The following is an 18135-nucleotide window of genomic DNA, read 5'->3' as shown; positions in this document are numbered from 1 at the left end:
CGTGTTCCTTGGTTGCTTGAGACTCTTGGTGATTGTTTTGATGGAGTACCAGTCAGAATATGGAGACAACTAGGCTACATGTCTGAAATCGTGATCGTTACTGCTACAATCACATACGGGATAGTATCGAGAATGAGGATGAGAACAAGCCGAGGAAAAGTCCATGATTAATCAACTCCGGCGAGCGCGCGAGCACCACTAAATGACATCAAATCCTTTATCATAAAGGAACGAGGGGGGGTAACATGAAAAACGGGAATTTGTGAGATTCTTTTTTGTCTTTTCTCTCTAACGCTATTCATTCCACATCTAAGCCTGAGACAGGTTCTCGTAGGCCTCGGGGAAGCGCTTCATGTTCTCCTCGATCAGACCGTGGCCACGCAGGAACTGGACGTAGGCACCATCCTGCTTGAGCTTGCCCTCCTGGCGGAGCTGGACGTAGTCCTCGCGGCGGACGGGGGTGAAACCCCAGTTCTTGGAGACGATGATCTTTTGGCGGCCGGGGAACTTGTACATGGCGCGGCGCAGAGCCTCGATGGCGAAAGCGCGGTTGGCGTCACGGGTGCGGACGGACAGGATGATCTGGCCGATGTTCACACGGGCAACGGTACCCTGGGGCTTACCGAAGGCACCACGCATACCGGTCTGGAGACGATCGGCTCCGGCACACGACAACATCTTGTTGATACGGATGACGTGGAAGGGGTGCACACGGACACGCATGTGGAAACCTTCCTTACCGGAGGTCTTGACGAGGTACCTGTACAGAATCAACGGTTAGTTGGAACGGTTTTGTTTTTCTTTCTCTTCTCCTCCTTGATTCATATCACGGTCGCGTTCTGCCGTCGCCGGTCGGCTTTGATGGAGTGGGGAGTGGTGGGACGTACTTGTTGGCACAGATACGGGCGGCTTCGAGAGCCTCGGAGGACAGCTGCTCGTACTCGTTGGAGACCATGTGCACACACAGGGGGAAGTCGTCGACATTGGCCTTCTTACGTCCCAGATCGAAGATACGGATCTTGGGGTCGGGAACACCACGGTTGAACCGGGACTTAGGGTAGGGCTGTCATCAACGCATTTTTGTCAGCCATCACTCGTTTCCCCGTCGTGCTGAAAAACGACCAATATATTGATCCCATCATCCATAAATCGAAACAAAAAAAAAAAAAGGGCGACAGCATCATAATCCTCCTCTTTCTCATCCTGCCTGAGACCAGGTGTTGGCGGTTGGCGCTTCTCCTCCCCCACAAGCGAGATCCCCGATCGCAAAAAATCCACAGAACACGAAATCAAAACCCTGTAGAAAAAGAGAACAAAATGCCCCCTTTCAGGCGATCGCACGCACCTTGTTCTTGCAGTAGCGGTAACATCTCGCGGGACGACGGGCCATTTTGACTGCTGGAAACGGAGGCTGGCGGCACTTCCTGCGAACGTTGGGGTGTGGTTGTCGAAGAGGGTGGTGTCGAGGTTCAAAAGGGAAGGGGGAATCTTCGCCTGCGGACACTTTCCAGCGTTGATTTCCAAGCAACTTCCCGCTAACGAGTGGCAAAGCCCTAAGCCCTACTCTCTCCGCCAATCAGAGTGCGCGTTCGCCATGACGCATTTGTCAGATGGGCGTCCGCCTCTTGATCGTTGGCTCTTGCAGACTGTCGTTTTACTTCATCTACAATGCTCCAGAAGGCTTCAGATTGCTCAGGAAGTGTACAAGGTTGATTTGGTGATGATGATTACTTGATTTCCATCATAGTTAGTGAGTTAGAGTTACTGCCGAGGAGATTACGCAATTTGCGCAGGCGACAGGGCCAGTCTCAGTTAGGCGCTGCTGTTTTACACTACAACACAACACGTGACGAGCATGTCTGCTCCCATATAGGCGTAAACCTTGCTTTCCTTTTTTTCATTCCGTCATTATCTAAAAGCGCCTTGCGAGATATTCCCCGAAGACACCGGACAAATAGACATAACAAGAACTTTCTCAGGTGTTACACCTACTGGCTGCTGAGGATATCGGAGTCACCAGCATCCAGGATAGCCATGGTGCTGCAGCGGAAAAGCTTACCGCAGGCAGTACCGAGCTCAATCTGTAGTGTGAAAAGACCGGTCAGCCATTGTCATGTACCCTCCAAAGCCTGGATATATGGCTTCTTCTCAGGGCTGCTCCCGAGTCGCCTTCGCTCGTTCTCCGAGGTACCAGCGCCGGGGCAATTGAGCAAGAATCAATGCAAACACAGTGGACACTTACGTTGTTGCCGGAGAAGTGGTGGACGGGGGTCTTGGCAAGCATGGCATAGTACTCGAGCTCGCTCTTACGGAGAGGAGGAGCGTTGGCAGCAATGAGAACCAGCTTGGCCTTGCCGGAGCGGAGGGTCTTGATGGTGGACTTGTAGCCGAGGGTGACTGAAGAGCGAGAGTAGAATTAGCCATGATATTTCCTTCTCACTTGATTGCAATTCTCCACGTACCCTTTCCGGACTTCATGACCAGCGCCAGACGGCTGGCGAGGGTGTCACCGGTCTTCTTGCTCTTGGGGGCCATCGTTACGCTGTTTGTTCGGGGTCGAACGAAACTTTTTTTAGATTGATTGAAGGGGTGGTTGGAAAGTGCGCTCCGGCCGTAGTTGTCGAGGTTGGATAAGATCAAGAAGCAATTCGGAGGGTTGATTTTCTCGATTATTTTCTTGTGGGCTTGCCCTAGTGCCGGGGGCAGACTTCCTCCGTTCCGTCCCGCCTTTTGAATTGACTTGGTCACTGTTAGTTACTAAGTAGACTGGGAGTCTTGGTGCAGTCGTGCTGAGTCAACCCCGCCGTTGGTTTCGTTTCCGGTGATACGGTATTCCGAGTACGGATAGATTACCTGGCTACTCTCAATAGGGGTTTCTTATGGGGGTGGTCTGCTGATCCCCTTTGTCCCTTAATGATAGACTAGTTAATGCCTGCTATACGGAGTACAAAGCCATGATAATAATGAAAAGATTGTGGAGAGTGTGGCCTCAGAGCAGTGGTGAATGGGTGTAGATGTGGCGGCTTGACTGAGTTATTACTTCTTAGTCTTGTCTGATTTGAGTGGCAGGGGTCATCATCCCATATATCCATTGTATCCATATTCGGACGATCGATATCCTAGCTGATGGACGGCCACTGGGATATTTCGGACGCAACGACGCACGCGGCAAGGAACATTTTATGAAAGGATACTGGATATGCGCTGTGCTATCTTTATCTCCTGGGAGTTTCATTCGTACTACAAAGTTTACGAGGTTGTGAAGTTCGTGTTGTCTGCCAGATCAAAGGGGCCATTTCGAGTCGGATACTGCATTTAGCCCCGTCTTGACGCAGTTGTAGTTGGCTAGCAACGGCCAGCAGCAACGTACCGACCACTTGGCTACAGCAGAATGAGGTTAGCTGGATAGTTAAAACGTGCGTTGGTCTCATGTTGGTTAGGCGTTGTTGTTGGTAGTCAAGGGGAACCCGAGTTAGTCTACTTGGTCGTGAGCAGTGTCTTATTAAGAGTGATCGCTTGTATTATTGCCGTTTCCATACAAATAATTATCATCTTGTCCAGTCTACTTTTCCCTCGTCAACCCCCAGATTTTGTTCCATGATCATTTTATCTCAGGCGATATTGAATCCCTAACGTGGTGCTCACTTATCGCCTCATCGCCTGGTTTTATATCCTCCTTGATTCCCGTTATATGCAAATCTTCCGGGGGGTGGTGGCTAGTCGTTGCCAGCCATTCTGAGTTTCTCCCACCTAGGGTGTCCACCGTGTTTTGACCGCTACTACTATATACCCTCATCGCTTTAAATTGATCGCTAATTTCCCGGCTGTTTCATCCTCTGTTCTCCTGTTTCGACATTTCATCTTCCAACTGATCTCCTTCGTCGTCGTCTTGCGTCTGTCGTCCAGTCCATCTAGGGATTTGACCATTCGCATCGTCAGTGAACATGTCGGCAACCCCCCGCAAGTCTGGGACTCCAGGGAGTGCCCCCAAGTCGTCTACTTCGGACAGCAACACAGTGAACGGTACGGGGTCGCGAGTCCATTCGCGATCGCCTAGTGCTTCTACAAACGGTTTATCTCGGTCGCCTTCCCTCCGTGGCTCGACTCCTGTTTCCGCGCGCGCTGCGGCCAGGAAGCCAGGTCGCTCCAGCCTCAGCGTGTCCAATGTCCCCAAAGTGGCAAGTGATTCGTCTGAAGAGGAAGCGCGGGCTCAGAATGCAGCCCTGATCGAAGACCTGAAGCAACAGTTGCAGAAAGCCGAGTCTGCGTCTGAGCAGTATCGCAAGCAACTCGGTGTCTTGCAAATGCGACTCGATGAGGCGATCAGCGAGCAAGGCAAATTGGAGGACCAGGGCCATGAGAGGGACAGCAAGATTGAAGCCCTCAATGGGGAGATCAGGGATCATGTCCGTCAGATCCGGGATTTGGAACAAGCACATGAGATGGAGCGGAACGCCATGCTGCAGGAAAAGGAACAGCATGCAAGCCGCGAGGAAGAAATGCAGGCGACGATTCAGCGCCTGAAAGAATCTCTGGCCCAAAAGGAAATGCGTATCAACGCTGATAACGACAAGAATATCTCCCGTTCTTGTAAGACTGAAGTGCAAATTCCCCGCTTCGTTCGTTCTGTCACTGACACGTCACTCACAGCCAGTTTCCGAAATCGGTCCTCCCCCGACGTAGATGGGCAGTTCGCGCCTTCATCCCAGATTGAGCGAAGCCCGTCGCGAAACAATTCGAAGCTGCTCTTGCAGAAAGATAAGCTCATCGAATCCCTCCGTCTCGAATTGGCCGAATCGCAGATCAAACTGGTAGAGATGGAGAACATGGGGGGCGGCCGGCAACGTGAACTTGAAAAGGAGCTTCTGGAGGCCCGTATGGCCAATGCTCGCTTGATGGAAGACAACGAGAGCTACCAGCTACTGCTGAGCGAAAGAACGCTGAACGGAGACTTTACCAAGGGTGATTTCATGAGAGATGCCCACCCTGATTATGATGATGAGAAGGAACCCAGCAGCGGTTTGGGCTCGCTGGCTGACGAGCTCGAGTCCGTAGATGCGAAAGCGGAAACCGACCACACCCGCAAACTCGAAACGGAGATTAAGGTCCTCAAAGATGAAAAGAAGGCCTTGACTTTGTATATTGAGCGCATAATCAGCCGTCTTCTGCAGCACGAGGGCTTCGAGACCATTTTGGACAAGAACGAGACTGGACCTCAACCGAGCGCGAAGGGGGTCTCCTCGTTGATTGACAAGGACCTGCCCCCCACTCCTCCAGAAAAAGATGATGCATCCTCGCAGACGCTGCTTCAGAGAGCGAGATCAGTTGTCGGGGGCCCAAACCAGCGTGCTCAGCACAGATCTACCCCATCAACTTACAACATGCCCCCTCCAACAAGTATTCCGACCGCTCATGAGAACCCAGAAACAGCCCCGAGTATTCCTCTCAAGGGTGGTCCACCCGGCCGTGGTCATCGCAGAACAAGATCAGACCAAGCAGATGTTGGAGCGGCAGCCGTTGTCGGGCAGATTTACCGTGGACGCAACTCTGGAGGGCCCATCAGTCCAACCATGATGGGCCCCGGATCTCGCCAGAGTGTGTTTTCGGGCGCAAGCTACATGTCGAGCATGAGTACTCGTGCACCGTCTCTCTCTAGCCAGCCTGAGCGCGGCCGAATCAGCAGCTCGAATAGTATCACCAGCGACCCCCATGATACGGCCTCCACTGGTGCCACTTCGAACTCACCTCGATCCAGCACCGGCATGACGAACTATACCGGAGCAGTGATGACGCAGAATAAATTGCGTCCACTGCGACTCGTCAGTGAGACAAAGGCTGCCGAGGAAGAGGAAGCTGCTCGAAAGAAAGGTAACCGCGGAAGCTGGATTTCGTGGTTCAACCGCCCAAACACTGGGGATGCATCGCAGCCGCAACCGCAACCGCAACCGCAACCGCCTCAAAATTGAGTCCACCTCTCAATCTTGACTGCCGACAATCCCGTGCGACTCTATATGTTCTAAGCCCAACAATCTTCGCCCTCAGGCTGTTGCATATCCCCGCTTCTGTGCAATATTCTTCTTTTCACTGGTCGCTCGGAGAATGTGGCAGTCAGATGGTTTCGGGCTTGAACATCTTCTATGAGGAATATCCCGTCGTTCTTGATGACTGCTACGACACTGTGAAGCAGATATCAAAGTTGCTTCTCTGCTTTTACGCCGCTCCTTTCTATGATCCCAGGAGGGCTAATTTGGTTTGATTTTGCCTAGAATGGCTGCTTCAAGATTCTTGTTGTTCTTGGTTGTTTCTTGCGCACTCGTTCGAGACGATTCTGCCCGACCACTCATCCTGAGAATCTGCGATGAGCTTTTCGATCTGTTATGCTCCACTGTCCCTTCATGAACATATGATTGATATATCAAGTTTAACATAGAATGTTGATAATAATCTGCTGTATTGATAATTGGTTGTGCTGCCTAGGAAATGTCTCCTACATATGCAGTTTCTGGTTTTAAGCTCGCCTCAATTTTATATTACGCCAAAAATCCTGATGACAATTCGCTTCTCTCCTGATACTCCTTCTGAACTCTTTATAATTCGTTCTGCAATAGTGCTAGGTCGTAATTGTCGTCCCTTGGTGCTCTTTCATATAGTCCGGAATAACATTGGAGCGGAGTCCGGGTTGCGGACAGCTTGACAGTAACTCCGTAAATAGTAATTCATGTACCATCAAGACCAGGCGACTCTCCATCCGTTTCACGACCTAATTTCCTACAAAAATTGCCCAGCATGGTCGGCTCTCTGTCTTTATTCTCCGTCAATGCCGTCCTTCTCATGTCGGCTGACGATGGCTCTCGCATCTTCGCCAAGTACTACTCGCCGCCTCATCCTCCAGCTGGTGCTGCCCCCCATGCGATGGATTACCCTGGAGCCAATCCCTACCCCACACTGAAAGACCAGAAGGCTTTTGAGCAGGGTCTTCTTGAGAAGACCAACAAGCAGACCAGCGATGTTATTCTCTACGACAACCGGGTTGTTGTTTTCAAGCTGGAGAGCGACGTGATGATCTACGTGGTGGGCGGCGCCGAGGAAAATGAGGTCTTGCTTTATAATGTTGTTTTGTCCTTGAGGGACGCTCTGGGAATCTTGTTCAAGTATGTTTCTTGGGTCTTTCATAAGGATTGTTGTGGCTAACATTTCCGTGTCTCAGGGGTGCCACCGATAAACGCACAATCGTCGAGAACTACGACCTGGTTGCGCTCGCCATCGACGAAATCATCGACGACGGAATCATCCTCGAGACGGACCCTGTTATGGTTGCTTCGCGTGTCAGCCGTGCCCCTGCCCCAGATGCGCCCAACCTAAAGAGTATCGATCTGTCGGAGCAAGGCCTGCTCAATGCGTGGGAGCTGGGCAAGAGGCGCTTGGCCGAGGGTTTACGGCAGATGTAGATGCATCTTTTTCTTCCTCGTGTTTGTTATCATATAATGGGCGTGCAGTTACTTTCTTCTTCCTTGACTCTGTCTGGCTGGTCCCTGGCGTGGTTTCTGTGCGCTGTTTTAATTTGCATTATGACTTCTTCCCCCCCTTCTTTCTATTACCACCTCTGGACCTGAGGATTTGATAGAGATACTCCATTTTGTTGCATGGCTGAAGAATCCGAATATGATGGATCCCTCGATTGGATGATTACCCTTGTGGTGTTGAAAAGGATATATATCTGTAATACATGTAGATATCTGTGGACTTTGGGTTAGGCTTTTGCATGTGCCATTGGCGAGCTCGAATGTTCCCTATGAATTATCAATTGCTGAAGGGAATGAGTGCAGACACTGGAAGTTCTGAAGCGATCTGTTTACTTAGAAGTGCCCCGCATACGTCACGTCCCTCTGCCACTCATATTTCCTCAAAAGTTTTGATTATTAAAGCTTCACCAATTCTCACAAGAGCACCCAAATTCAGCCAGGAGCCCCTGGTCAATATCCTAGGAAAATGAAGCAACGTTTCTCGTCTCTAGATGTCAAGGTATGTCTGTCGCAGCCCCCGAATTGTCAATGGTGTGCGGTTTTCGCAAGAGCTCACACGATGACAGGTAATCTGCCAGGAACTCGCCTCGGAGCTTGTCAGCCTGCGGGTTTCAAACATCTATGATCTCTCATCGGTAAGATAGAATGGAGATACAATACTCGGCTGGACTCTACTTATCGCCCCGCTAGAGAATCTTCTTGTTCAAACTGGCCAAACCAGACCACCGCAAGCAACTCGTCGTCGACTCCGGTTTCCGCTGCCATGTCACCCAATACTCGCGAGCAACGGCAACCGCCCCCTCCCCCTTCGTGACGCGGATGCGCAAGTTCCTGAAATCCCGCCGGGTCACCTCAGTCGAGCAGATTGGCACCGACCGCGTGATCGACTTCTCCTTCAGCGATGGCCTGTACCACATGTTCCTCGAGTTCTTCGCGGGCGGTAACATAATCATCACCGATCGCGAGTACAACATACTCGCGCTGTTCCGGCAAGTCCCTGCCGGCGCGGGCGAGGAGGAGATGCGTGTCGGGCTTAAGTACACCGTGACGAATAAGCAGAATTACCACGGTGTGCCGGAAATCACGCTGGACCGCATCAAGGAGACGCTGGAGAAGGCCAGGGAGAGCGCTGCGCAGGAAGGAGCGGCGCCGAAGAAATCGAAGAAGAAGAATGTGGATGTTTTGCGGAAAGCCTTGTCGCAGGGCTTTCCTGAGTATCCGCCCCTCTTGCTCGATCATGCGTTTGCAGTTGAGGAATTTGATCCTGCGATGCCGTTGGAGACGGTTTTGGGTGATGACACCTTATTGGAGAAGGTCGAGGGCGTATTGAAGGAAGCCCAGGATGTGTCCAGGAGGCTTTCGACAAAGGAAAATCATCCGGGTTACATCGTTGCGAAAGAAGACACACGCCCGTCTGCAGGACCAACCGCTGAGAATCAGGAGGGAAAGAAATCTGGTCTTCTTTATCAGGATTTCCATCCGTTCAAGCCTCGCCAATTCGAGGGGAAGCCCGAGATCAAAATCCTAGAGTTTGGCAGCTTCAACGCTACAGTGGACGAGTACTTCTCTTCGCTTGAAACCCAGAAACTCGAATCGCGTCTCACGGAACGAGAAGAGGCGGCGAAGAGAAAACTTGACGCCGTGAGACAGGAGCATGAGAAACGGCTAGGCGCCCTCAAACAAGCCCAGGAACTGCATATCCGTAAAGCCGGCGCGATCGAGGACAATGTCTACCGGGTGCAGGAGGCAATGGATGCGGTCAACGGCTTGATCGCCCAAGGCATGGATTGGGTAGAAATTGCGCGATTGATTGAGATGGAGCAGGATCGAGGCAACCCAGTTGCCAGAATCATCAAATTGCCCCTGAAACTGTATGAGAACACCATCACTCTGGTCCTCGGCGAAGCCAGCGAGGAGCAGGATGAAGCCGACGAGCTATTCTCGGATGACGAATCCGAAGAGGATTCAGAGAGTGAGGAGCAGGAAGCGATCAAGAAAGCCCCCGAAATGTTGACGATCGATATCGATCTCGGACTCTCACCATGGGCGAATGCCACCCAATACTACGAGCAAAAGAAGATGGCTGCGGTGAAAGAACAGAAGACAGCCCAGTCGTCTACTAAAGCGCTCAAGAGCCACGAGAAGAAGGTGACTGAAGACCTTAAGCGAAGTCTGAAGCAAGAGAAACAGGTCCTGCGTCCTGCTAGAAAGCCCTTCTGGTTCGAAAAGTTCATCTTCTTCATTTCTTCCGAGGGCTACTTGGTTCTAGGGTATTTAGTATATCTCTTCTGTATGTTTGTTCAAGACCTGACTTCTACAGTGGCCGCGACGCTATGCAGAGCGAATTACTTTACCGCCGGCATCTCAAAAAGGGCGACATATTCGTGCACGCCGATTTGGAAGGTGCTCGACCCATGATTGTGAAAAACAGGCCAGGGACACCCGATGCACCCATACCCCCGAGTACACTATCACAGGCAGGAAACCTCAGTGTCGCCACATCCAGCGCCTGGGATTCAAAGGCTGTCATGGCCGCATGGTGGGTCAACGCCAATCAAGTCACCAAGACAACCACCGGTGGTCTTCTGCCAACCGGAGAATTCGAGACCAAAGGCGAAAAGAGCTTTTTGGCTCCATCGCAACTAGTTCTTGGCTTTGCAGTGATGTTCCAAATCAGCAAGGAGAGTCTGAAGAACCATAAGATCCAGCTCTTTGAAGATACACCTCGCCCCGAACCAGATGTACAGAAAGACGAAACTACGGGGAAGGATGGAACAAGCGAGCTGCCTGTGACGCAAGATCACGGTCCAGCAGAGCCAGCTGAGACAGCTGCAACTGATACGAATGACCGAGCTGAGGATCAAAGTTCTGGGTCGGATGACGACGAGGAGAATCCAGACTCGGCTCCCCAAAGAAATCCGTTACAACGCGGGGTTTCTGAGCCTGTTCCGGCACAGGATACTGCAGCAGATGAGGAGGGTGAATTTCGCAGTGAAGAAGCAGAGATCCCTGAAGAAGAAACGCCCGAGGAGAACGAGACAAATCCGGATATGAAAGAAGGAGATTTGGAAGAAAGTGTGACACCATCAGGAAATCAGGAAGAAAAACAACTCTCTGCCAGGGAGCGACGTCAAGCGAGGAAAGGGAAGTCGACAGAGCCATCTATTGCTGGCTCCGAAGAAACTACCAGATCACGAACAGACGGAACGCCGGCGAAACCAGCGGGCTCCCAAAAGCCAGCTCCAGCACCGGCTAAGGGAAAGAAAGGCAAAGGAAAGAAGGGTGTAGACAAGTATGCTCACCAGGATGAGGAAGAGCGCGAACTTGCCCTTCGCCTAGTAGGCGCCAAAAGCGCCAAAGTCGAAAAAGCAGCCGCGGCTGCGGCCGCCAAAGCAGAGCGCGAGCGAGAGGCCGAGGCGCAGAAGAAACGACGAAAGGCGCAACATGAGCGTGCTGCGGAAGCAGAACGCCGGCGACAAGCCCTCTTTGACGAGGGTGCGGGCGATGACTACGATGAGGAGACTGCAGCAGCAGAGGCCGCAGATTTGGCTTGGATCCCAGCCCTGATCGGCACGCCTCGCCCCGAAGATGAAATCCTTGCTGCTATTCCTATCTGTGCTCCCTGGGCTGCACTAGGACGGTATAAATACCGTGTCAAACTACAGCCAGGCGCTGTGAAGAAAGGCAAAGCTGTCAAGGAGATCCTGGGACGGTGGGTGGCGGAAACCACTACCGGAAAGGTCAAGAAGGAACAAGCTGAGGAAGCAGGCATCAGCATAGCCGGTGCTGAGAAGCTCCGCGCTCGGGAAGGCGAGCTCTTCAAGACATGGAAGGACACGGAGATCATCAACACAGTCCCCGTTGGCAAGGTCCGGATTATGAGTGGAGGAGCTGGTGGAGGTGGTGATGCAAAGGGCAAGGGGAAAGGTGGCAGCAGTGGGAACAAGGGAGGAAAAGGCGGCAAGAAAAAATAGGCATTTCGACATATGAAATGGGGGCTTGCTTATTGCCCTATAGCTATCTACCGGGCATCGACAGGATCTTCCGGATGTATATGTTATTCTTAGCATATGACAACCTATCTAGACCATATGACTGGTTGGGCATTCCCATCAGCCCATCTTTGGGATCTGAGGTGGCTTCTCTTAATCACTCGATAGATAGATGATCTCATCTCTCGTAGAATAATCTCGCATAGCAGTGCTCTGCTGTCTTCTTCTCTCCTGGCATAGAAAAAAACAGCGCGAACAGACCGCTTAGTCACGCGGATCGACGTCATGCTCCCAAAATTATTTCGCATGAGTCGAAAAAGATCCTCCACCACGACGTCAATTCGGATCCAACAGGCCCTGTCAGATGCGATTTTAGGCTTCGATCCGCCTTAAGGATGAGATGACACGAGAACACGCCCCTTGACGATATACTTCATCGCATAAATAAACAGGATACTGATATCTATCTACGGTACGTGGGACACGTCGACCCCACTACGATACTCCAAATTTCCTTTCTTGCCTGACTCACCCCCGCGATTGTGTGTCCTATAGGTGGTCTGCCTGTCGTGGAGTCTCATTCTGGGTTCCTTCTTGGCACTTTTTGTATTATTGATCATCCCGGCGACGTGGAAACAGATATCCCTCGCGACTTACATCGTTCAAGCTGGTGTTCATCACGTCTCGCCTTGTTTCCGGCAACTGTCGGCGCAGCTTGGCCCAGCTCTTCAGCACTACAACCGCAACCATGTCACCACGGGAGACGCGCATCTCGTCTGTCCGACGATTGAACAGAGAAGGCCCGGGAGACCGATCGCTCGCACAGTGGTGGGCTGACGAATGCAGCCGCAAGACTCCCGAAGCGTCAGCGATCGAAGAGGCGGCGCAGCTCCTCCAGACGAGTGATATCCCTGTTGCGTTTCCGACCGAGACGGTGTACGGGCTGGGTGCAGATGCCACACGGAGCGCTGCGGTACAGGGTATCTACAAGGCCAAGCAACGGCCGTCAGACAACCCGTTGATCGTCCATGTGGATTCGCTGGAGATGCTGGAGCGCTTGCTCAACCCTGCGCCGATGAGTCCTACGCGCGCAATGAAAACTGCGAGGCACTCGATCCCCGCCATCTACCGACCGTTGATCGAGCGCTTCTGGCCTGGTCCGTTGACGATCCTTCTGCCGAATCCGTCCGGATCGCTGCTCGCCGACGAAGTTACTGCGAATCTGACGACGTTTGGAGTCCGGGTGCCTGCGTCGCCGTTGGCGCGCTTGTTGATCCATGTTGCGGATAGGCCACTGGCTGCTCCTTCGGCTAATGCGTCTACGAAGCCTTCCCCGACTGCAGCGGAGCACGTCTACCACGACCTTCAAGGCCGAATCGAGCTGATACTTGATGGCGGATTATGCGGGGTGGGGGTGGAGAGCACTGTCGTCGATGGGCTGAGTAACCCTCCTGCCGTGCTCAGACCCGGGGGAGTAGGAATTGAAGAGATACGGGCGGTTCCTGGATGGGAGAATGTGCAGGTTGCGTACCAAGACGGCACGCTCGATGTCAAGGAAATCCCTCGAGCGCCCGGGATGAAGTATCGTCATTATTCACCCAAGGCGCGAGTGGTGTTATTCGATGCGGGCTCTCACGAGGAATATGTTGCGAAATACATCCTTAAGGATCTGGAAGATACAGCTGTTGGAGTGCACATGATCGGTGTTGTACGAACGCGGCAATGGAAGCGAGGCCTGGGTTTGGTCTCGGAAGAGAACATCCAGAAGACCCTGAAACCTATCCCGTCCCTGGCAAATGACCTGGTGGGCTTTTCAGTACCTGTGAAGGACAGAGTGAAGAACCGTGAGATCACCAAAGAGGCATTTGACTGCTGCCTCGGTGACAGCATGGAATCCATTGCCCGTGGGCTTTTCTCGGCCTTGCGGGCTATGGATGAGATGGAAGTGGATGTTATTTACGTTGAGGGTGTCTCGGATTCACAGGGCGACCTGGCTGCCGCCGTCATGAACCGGCTCAGAAAAGCTGCTGGGACTGAACTCACAGTATAATACCGAATATACGGGTTTCTGGTTTATTCGCGGGGAGCACGACTTGGGTCTGAATGGTGATATACAACGGGTCATGAATTTGTATGATTCATCAAGCTTTGGAGTCGAGGTGTACATATTTGGTAGTCATTTACATCGAACGCTCTTGATATATTTATCTAGATATCGAGACCATTAATCGTCTTTAATCAGTGAAGCGGTTCTCTTTCGGTGTAAACAAGACGAGCAGAACCATGGGATGGCTTGCTCCGACAAGTGTTTGCCATCGGCAACCTCCGACTCTCTCGCAATCGTGGAGTCGATCAATTGATCAACATTTTGTCAATCAATAAGAAAGTGATTACGATTATTCAAGACCGATTAAATCTGATTGCACATTGCTTCTGTCAACTCTCATTTTGCAAAACATCATCTTATCAGACGGCTCATGTGCTTCTGGAATCTAGAGACTCTCAATGCAGTCGATCGAAGATATCGGTAAAAGCCTAGTGGGACTTGGTCGGTTGTCTCATCGATCTCGGCCTGAAGACAGCATGATAAGCATTTCATGCATAAGGACTACTAGAAGCCGATCATTTCCATGATCCCATCCATCTTGCTGGAAGTCTGCGTGGGGCATATCTCAACTCCAGGCTCTCTTGTCTTCGGACATTCCACGTTTCAGCACAATGTGCCGATCACCCCTACATGACTTCATACATGGCCTCCCCAAGTGCGAACACCATGTCCATCTTGAAGGCTGCCTCACTCCCGAACTGCTCTTCCAGTTAGCAGAGAAAAACAAAATCGCACTGCCCGATCCTGCAACCCACCCAGCATATGAATCCGTGGACACCCTCAATGCCCGCTATGCCGAGTTCACGTCCCTAGACGACTTTCTAGACTTCTATTTCAGGGCCATGTCCGTTCTCCTGCACGAATCCGACTTCGCCGATCTCGCCTGGGCGTATTTCCAGAAAGCCCACGCCGACGGCGTGCACCATGCCGAGGTCTTCTTCGACCCGCAGGTCCACCACGACCGGGGCGTTGCGTACGAGACTCTCGTCTCTGGCGTGCTGACCGGGTGCCAGCGAGCCGAGAAGGAGCTCGGCCTGTCGACCCGGCTGATTCCCTGCTTCGTGCGGCATCTGCCGCTTGAGTCTGCAACGCGCTTGTACGACCAGGTCCTGGCGAGCAACCATTTCGAGGACGGCGTGCTGCACGGCTTGGGCTGGTCGTCGACCGAGGTCGGGCCACCCAAGGATATGTTCCGGGAGATCTATGCGTCCGCGGCGACGAAGGGCATCCAGCTGACGGCGCATGCGGGCGAGGAGGGTGACTCGTCGTATATCAGCACTGCGCTGGAACTGGGGGCGCGGCGCATCGACCATGGCATTCGGCTGGTGGAGGATGCTGAGCTGATGGCGCGTGTGGCGCGGGAGGGGATCCTGCTCACAGTGTGCCCGTTGTCGAATGTGCGATTGCGGTGTGTTGAGTCGCTCGAACAGCTTCCTATCCGGAAGTTCCTGGACGCTGGCGTGAAATTCTCCATTAACAGTGACGACCCGGCGTATTTTGAGGGCTACATTCTGGATAACTACTGTGCTGTTCAAGAGGCGTTCCAGCTTTCTGTGGAGGAGTGGAGGACCATTTCTGAGAACAGCGTCGATGAGAGCTGGATCGACGATGCGAGGAAAGTCGAGCTACGTCGGCGGATTGATGAGCATGTACAAAAGCATGCTGCTATTGTATGAGTGATATGAGAATGTGATCTTGGTTGTTGATATTGGACTGTGCGAGTATATATATGTGGAACACATAGGGAGCTTCAAGATTGTTCAATCTATATCACATCAATTACGGACTTCAAAAAAATATATGAACAACATGCTCATTGGAACTCTAACTATAAATATAAAATGTGAATAAAAGCTGTCTTCATGAGACTGGGCCATAGCTGGTATAGTAGCAGGGACATGGAACCCTGTCACCTGATTGCTGGCTACTATGAACCTTGCCAAGCGAAGTGCTCGAGCATCATCACCGACAGCAGCAAGCCATACTGTATCCACACATTCTTCACAAGGCAAGCAGATGCGCTTAAGCATTGCCAGATTGGCCAGTCTAGCAGCCACCAGGACAGCCTCGCCGGCCTCCCGTGGTCTCCGATCTCTCACGCTCTCCCCGCACCTCACAACAGTTCAGCCTCGTCTAAACCTCCCATCAAACAAAACAGCCAAACCTGTACTATCCCACTGCTACAGAAGAATCATGTCTACGGCAGTCACAGACCGCTACAAGCTCATCTTCTTCGTGCCACACTCACACCTTGAGGCGTGCAAAGAGGCCATCTTCGCTACAGGCGCCGGCACGTTCCCCGGCGGCAAGTACAGCAAATGCGCGTTTCAGACTCCCGGAACAGGGCAGTTTTTGCCTGCTGGCGATGCGAATCCTGCTATCGGAGCGGTCGGACAACTGGAAACGGTCGAGGAGATGAAGGTGGAAGTTATGTGCCTGGGGCGATCGATCATGTTGGAGGCGGTCGAGGCATTGAAGAAGGCTCATCCGTACGAGGAGGTTGCGTATGAGGTCTATAAGATGGAGGATGTCTGAGTTCGCCTTGAGATCAATGGTCCTGGGTTAAAGCTGAAAGTCACGACTGATGATAATGTCCTATATTGTGTTAACGATTTTAAGCCAGACGCGGGCTTTCGTTAAGGTTGACTGCGTTTTGGGACCCATTTCAAATTAGGACCAGTAGGAAGTGTAAAGCATATAAAGCCATTTTTTTTTTGCAAGCTCAAGCGAGTATGTCGCCGTGTTCAATTGCCCGTTGACAATGTTGTCCAGCTTGTGGAGGTCTGTTCAGTTATATAAAGGCGGGAGTAATCTCTTGTCGCTGATTGGCTAATTGCAGCACCCGCAAAACGCCTCTTCGACTCCAATTCATCTGCAACTCCAGTCCGGCCATCATCGCAACAGCTTCAATCCGCTCCCTCTCCCTCTCCATCTCAACTGTACTCCTCTCCTCTGCCGGCAATGGCTTCCAAGTTCTTCCCCGCCATCCCGCGGGTTGGCCGCCAATTCTTCCAGCAGATCCCCAAGTCTCAATGCAGACCATTCTCGGCTGGTCCGCAACGTTATAGCGACACACTTGCGGTGGTACGTTTGAAGAATATCAGCCCTTGCGGCGTCCTCGGATATCGATCTTCTTGGAATTGCAGAATGCCGGTGACTGACTGTTTTGTTCGGGAATTCTAGCATCGCAACTCGCCTTCCAACAACCCCTCGATCCCTTTCAAGTTCTCCGAGCAGAACATGAAACTTGTTGATGAGATTCTCAAGCGTTACCCCCCCCAGTACAAGAAGGGTGCTGTCATGCCTCTTCTGGACTTGGGCCAGCGCCAGCACGGCTACACCAGCATCAGCGTCATGAACGAGGTTGCCCGTCTCCTCGAGATGCCCCCCATGCGCGTTTACGAAGTCGCAACCTTCTACACCATGTACAACCGTGATCCCGTTGGAAAGTACTTTGTCCAGCTCTGCACCACGGTATGGGCCTCTCCGATATTTATAAACATCTCAGGGCGGGATTACTCTATCGATTTCTTGCTAACATGGGACACTTGAACAGACACCATGCCAGCTCGGTGGTTGTGGCAGCACCAAGATCCTCGAAGCTATTGAGGAACACCTGGGTATTACCTCCGGACACACCACGGAGGACGGTCTTTTCACGCTTCTCGAGGTTGAATGCCTGGGTGCCTGCGTCAATGCCCCCATGGTCCAGATCAACGACGACTACTACGAGGATCTCACCCCCGAGTCGATGAAGTCCCTTCTCACCGCCCTGAAGGAGTCCGCCACAGCCGCGGAGAGCGGCAAGTCCGTTAAGGTGCCTGCTCCGGGACCTCTGAGTGGAAGACAGACCTGCGAGAACAGTGCTGGGCTCACGAACTTGCAAGACCCCGTGTGGGACCCCGAGACAATGATGCGGAAGGACGGTGCTCTGGACCAGCAGGCTTAATGTTGAGTATTATATCCCTCGATTAGAATTAAAAATCCTCGGCTGCAAGCTTTTTTTCCTCTGCTTTTTCAAGTTCCCGTTCCTGGTGGTATGTCCGATCACGACCAATGGAGAGAGAGAGTGGTAGGAGAACCTGGTTGGATATTACCACTTGGTGTTCATTATGTATAGTATGTTTGAGCCTTTATTTTTTTTTTTTTATCTCTTGCAGACAGACCAGCACTATCAGAGGTAGCAACCGTCATAGATGCTTTGTCCAAAAGGACCCAATGATAGCTTCAAGTTCCATCCTCGGTTGAGTCCTTAATTGTTGAAACCAGAAAGAGAACGGTAATTCATCTTTATATCTGGAATTCATGATCAAAAATTTCGGGGTTATGGGGAAAAGGAAAACAACCAGAATTGATTTGAGTCCTCAAAGACAAGGCGGAAAGGGCTGTTGGCAATTCCTTACATCGTAGTGTTGCCCGTTGTTTCAGCAATCGACATACTATTCCTCCACTTTACATTAACTTGGGATTCTGAATATCGTTGATCGTCAAGGACTAGTAACAAGCTTTGCCA

The 18135-nt window shown here is 51.9% G+C and overlaps 9 protein-coding genes across 9 annotated transcripts, besides 1 other annotated feature; 7 read left to right on the top strand and 2 right to left on the bottom strand.

Annotated features, from left to right (window-relative positions):
• Positions 1-309: 309 nt before the first annotated feature.
• ACLA_081020 (60S ribosomal protein uL16) lies at positions 310-1390 on the bottom strand (the record flags this gene model as incomplete). Its single annotated transcript, XM_001267843.1, has 3 exons — positions 310-760; positions 888-1063; positions 1346-1390. 3 exons carry the CDS (start codon positions 1388-1390, stop codon positions 310-312), a joined length of 672 nt encoding a protein of 223 aa, XP_001267844.1.
• A 598-nt stretch (positions 1391-1988) lies between these two features.
• ACLA_081010 (60S ribosomal protein eL30) lies at positions 1989-2535 on the bottom strand (the record flags this gene model as incomplete). The annotated part of the gene is made up of 3 exons (XM_001267842.1): positions 1989-2081; positions 2243-2397; positions 2463-2535. The coding sequence occupies 3 exons, from the start codon at positions 2533-2535 to the stop codon at positions 1989-1991; spliced, it is 321 nt and encodes a 106-aa protein (XP_001267843.1).
• A 1409-nt stretch (positions 2536-3944) lies between these two features.
• On the top strand, positions 3945-5966 carry ACLA_081000 (uncharacterized protein; the record flags this gene model as incomplete). Its single annotated transcript, XM_001267841.1, has 2 exons — positions 3945-4590; positions 4651-5966. The coding sequence occupies 2 exons, from the start codon at positions 3945-3947 to the stop codon at positions 5964-5966; spliced, it is 1962 nt and encodes a 653-aa protein (XP_001267842.1).
• Positions 5924-5955: a microsatellite.
• Positions 5967-6786: 820 nt separating the features above from the next.
• ACLA_080990 (coatomer subunit zeta) lies at positions 6787-7448 on the top strand (the record flags this gene model as incomplete). The annotated part of the gene is made up of 2 exons (XM_001267840.1): positions 6787-7151; positions 7208-7448. The coding sequence occupies 2 exons, from the start codon at positions 6787-6789 to the stop codon at positions 7446-7448; spliced, it is 606 nt and encodes a 201-aa protein (XP_001267841.1).
• Positions 7449-7989: 541 nt separating this feature from the next.
• On the top strand, positions 7990-11497 carry ACLA_080980 (putative DUF814 domain protein; the record flags this gene model as incomplete). Its single annotated transcript, XM_001267839.1, has 4 exons — positions 7990-8022; positions 8090-8158; positions 8214-9793; positions 9844-11497. 4 exons carry the CDS (start codon positions 7990-7992, stop codon positions 11495-11497), a joined length of 3336 nt encoding a protein of 1111 aa, XP_001267840.1.
• A 766-nt stretch (positions 11498-12263) lies between these two features.
• ACLA_080970 (L-threonylcarbamoyladenylate synthase) lies at positions 12264-13565 on the top strand (the record flags this gene model as incomplete). The annotated part of the gene is made up of 1 exon (XM_001267838.1): positions 12264-13565. One exon carries the CDS (start codon positions 12264-12266, stop codon positions 13563-13565), a length of 1302 nt encoding a protein of 433 aa, XP_001267839.1.
• A 668-nt stretch (positions 13566-14233) lies between these two features.
• On the top strand, positions 14234-15298 carry aah1 (adenosine deaminase; the record flags this gene model as incomplete). The annotated part of the gene is made up of 1 exon (XM_001267837.1): positions 14234-15298. The coding sequence occupies one exon, from the start codon at positions 14234-14236 to the stop codon at positions 15296-15298; it is 1065 nt and encodes a 354-aa protein (XP_001267838.1).
• A 253-nt stretch (positions 15299-15551) lies between these two features.
• On the top strand, positions 15552-16157 carry ACLA_080950 (uncharacterized protein; the record flags this gene model as incomplete). The annotated part of the gene is made up of 1 exon (XM_001267836.1): positions 15552-16157. One exon carries the CDS (start codon positions 15552-15554, stop codon positions 16155-16157), a length of 606 nt encoding a protein of 201 aa, XP_001267837.1.
• Positions 16158-16583: 426 nt separating this feature from the next.
• Positions 16584-17571, top strand: ACLA_080940 (complex I 24 kDa subunit family protein; the record flags this gene model as incomplete). Its single annotated transcript, XM_001267835.1, has 3 exons — positions 16584-16706; positions 16806-17096; positions 17179-17571. The coding sequence occupies 3 exons, from the start codon at positions 16584-16586 to the stop codon at positions 17569-17571; spliced, it is 807 nt and encodes a 268-aa protein (XP_001267836.1).
• Between the last annotated feature and the right edge of the window lie 564 nt (positions 17572-18135).

This window comes from Aspergillus clavatus, genomic scaffold (genome assembly GCF_000002715.2).
Source record: "Aspergillus clavatus NRRL 1 1099423829806 genomic scaffold, whole genome shotgun sequence".
Lineage (NCBI taxonomy): Eukaryota > Fungi > Ascomycota > Eurotiomycetes > Eurotiales > Aspergillaceae > Aspergillus > Aspergillus clavatus.
This window is presented reverse-complemented; position numbering and strand designations above follow the sequence as displayed.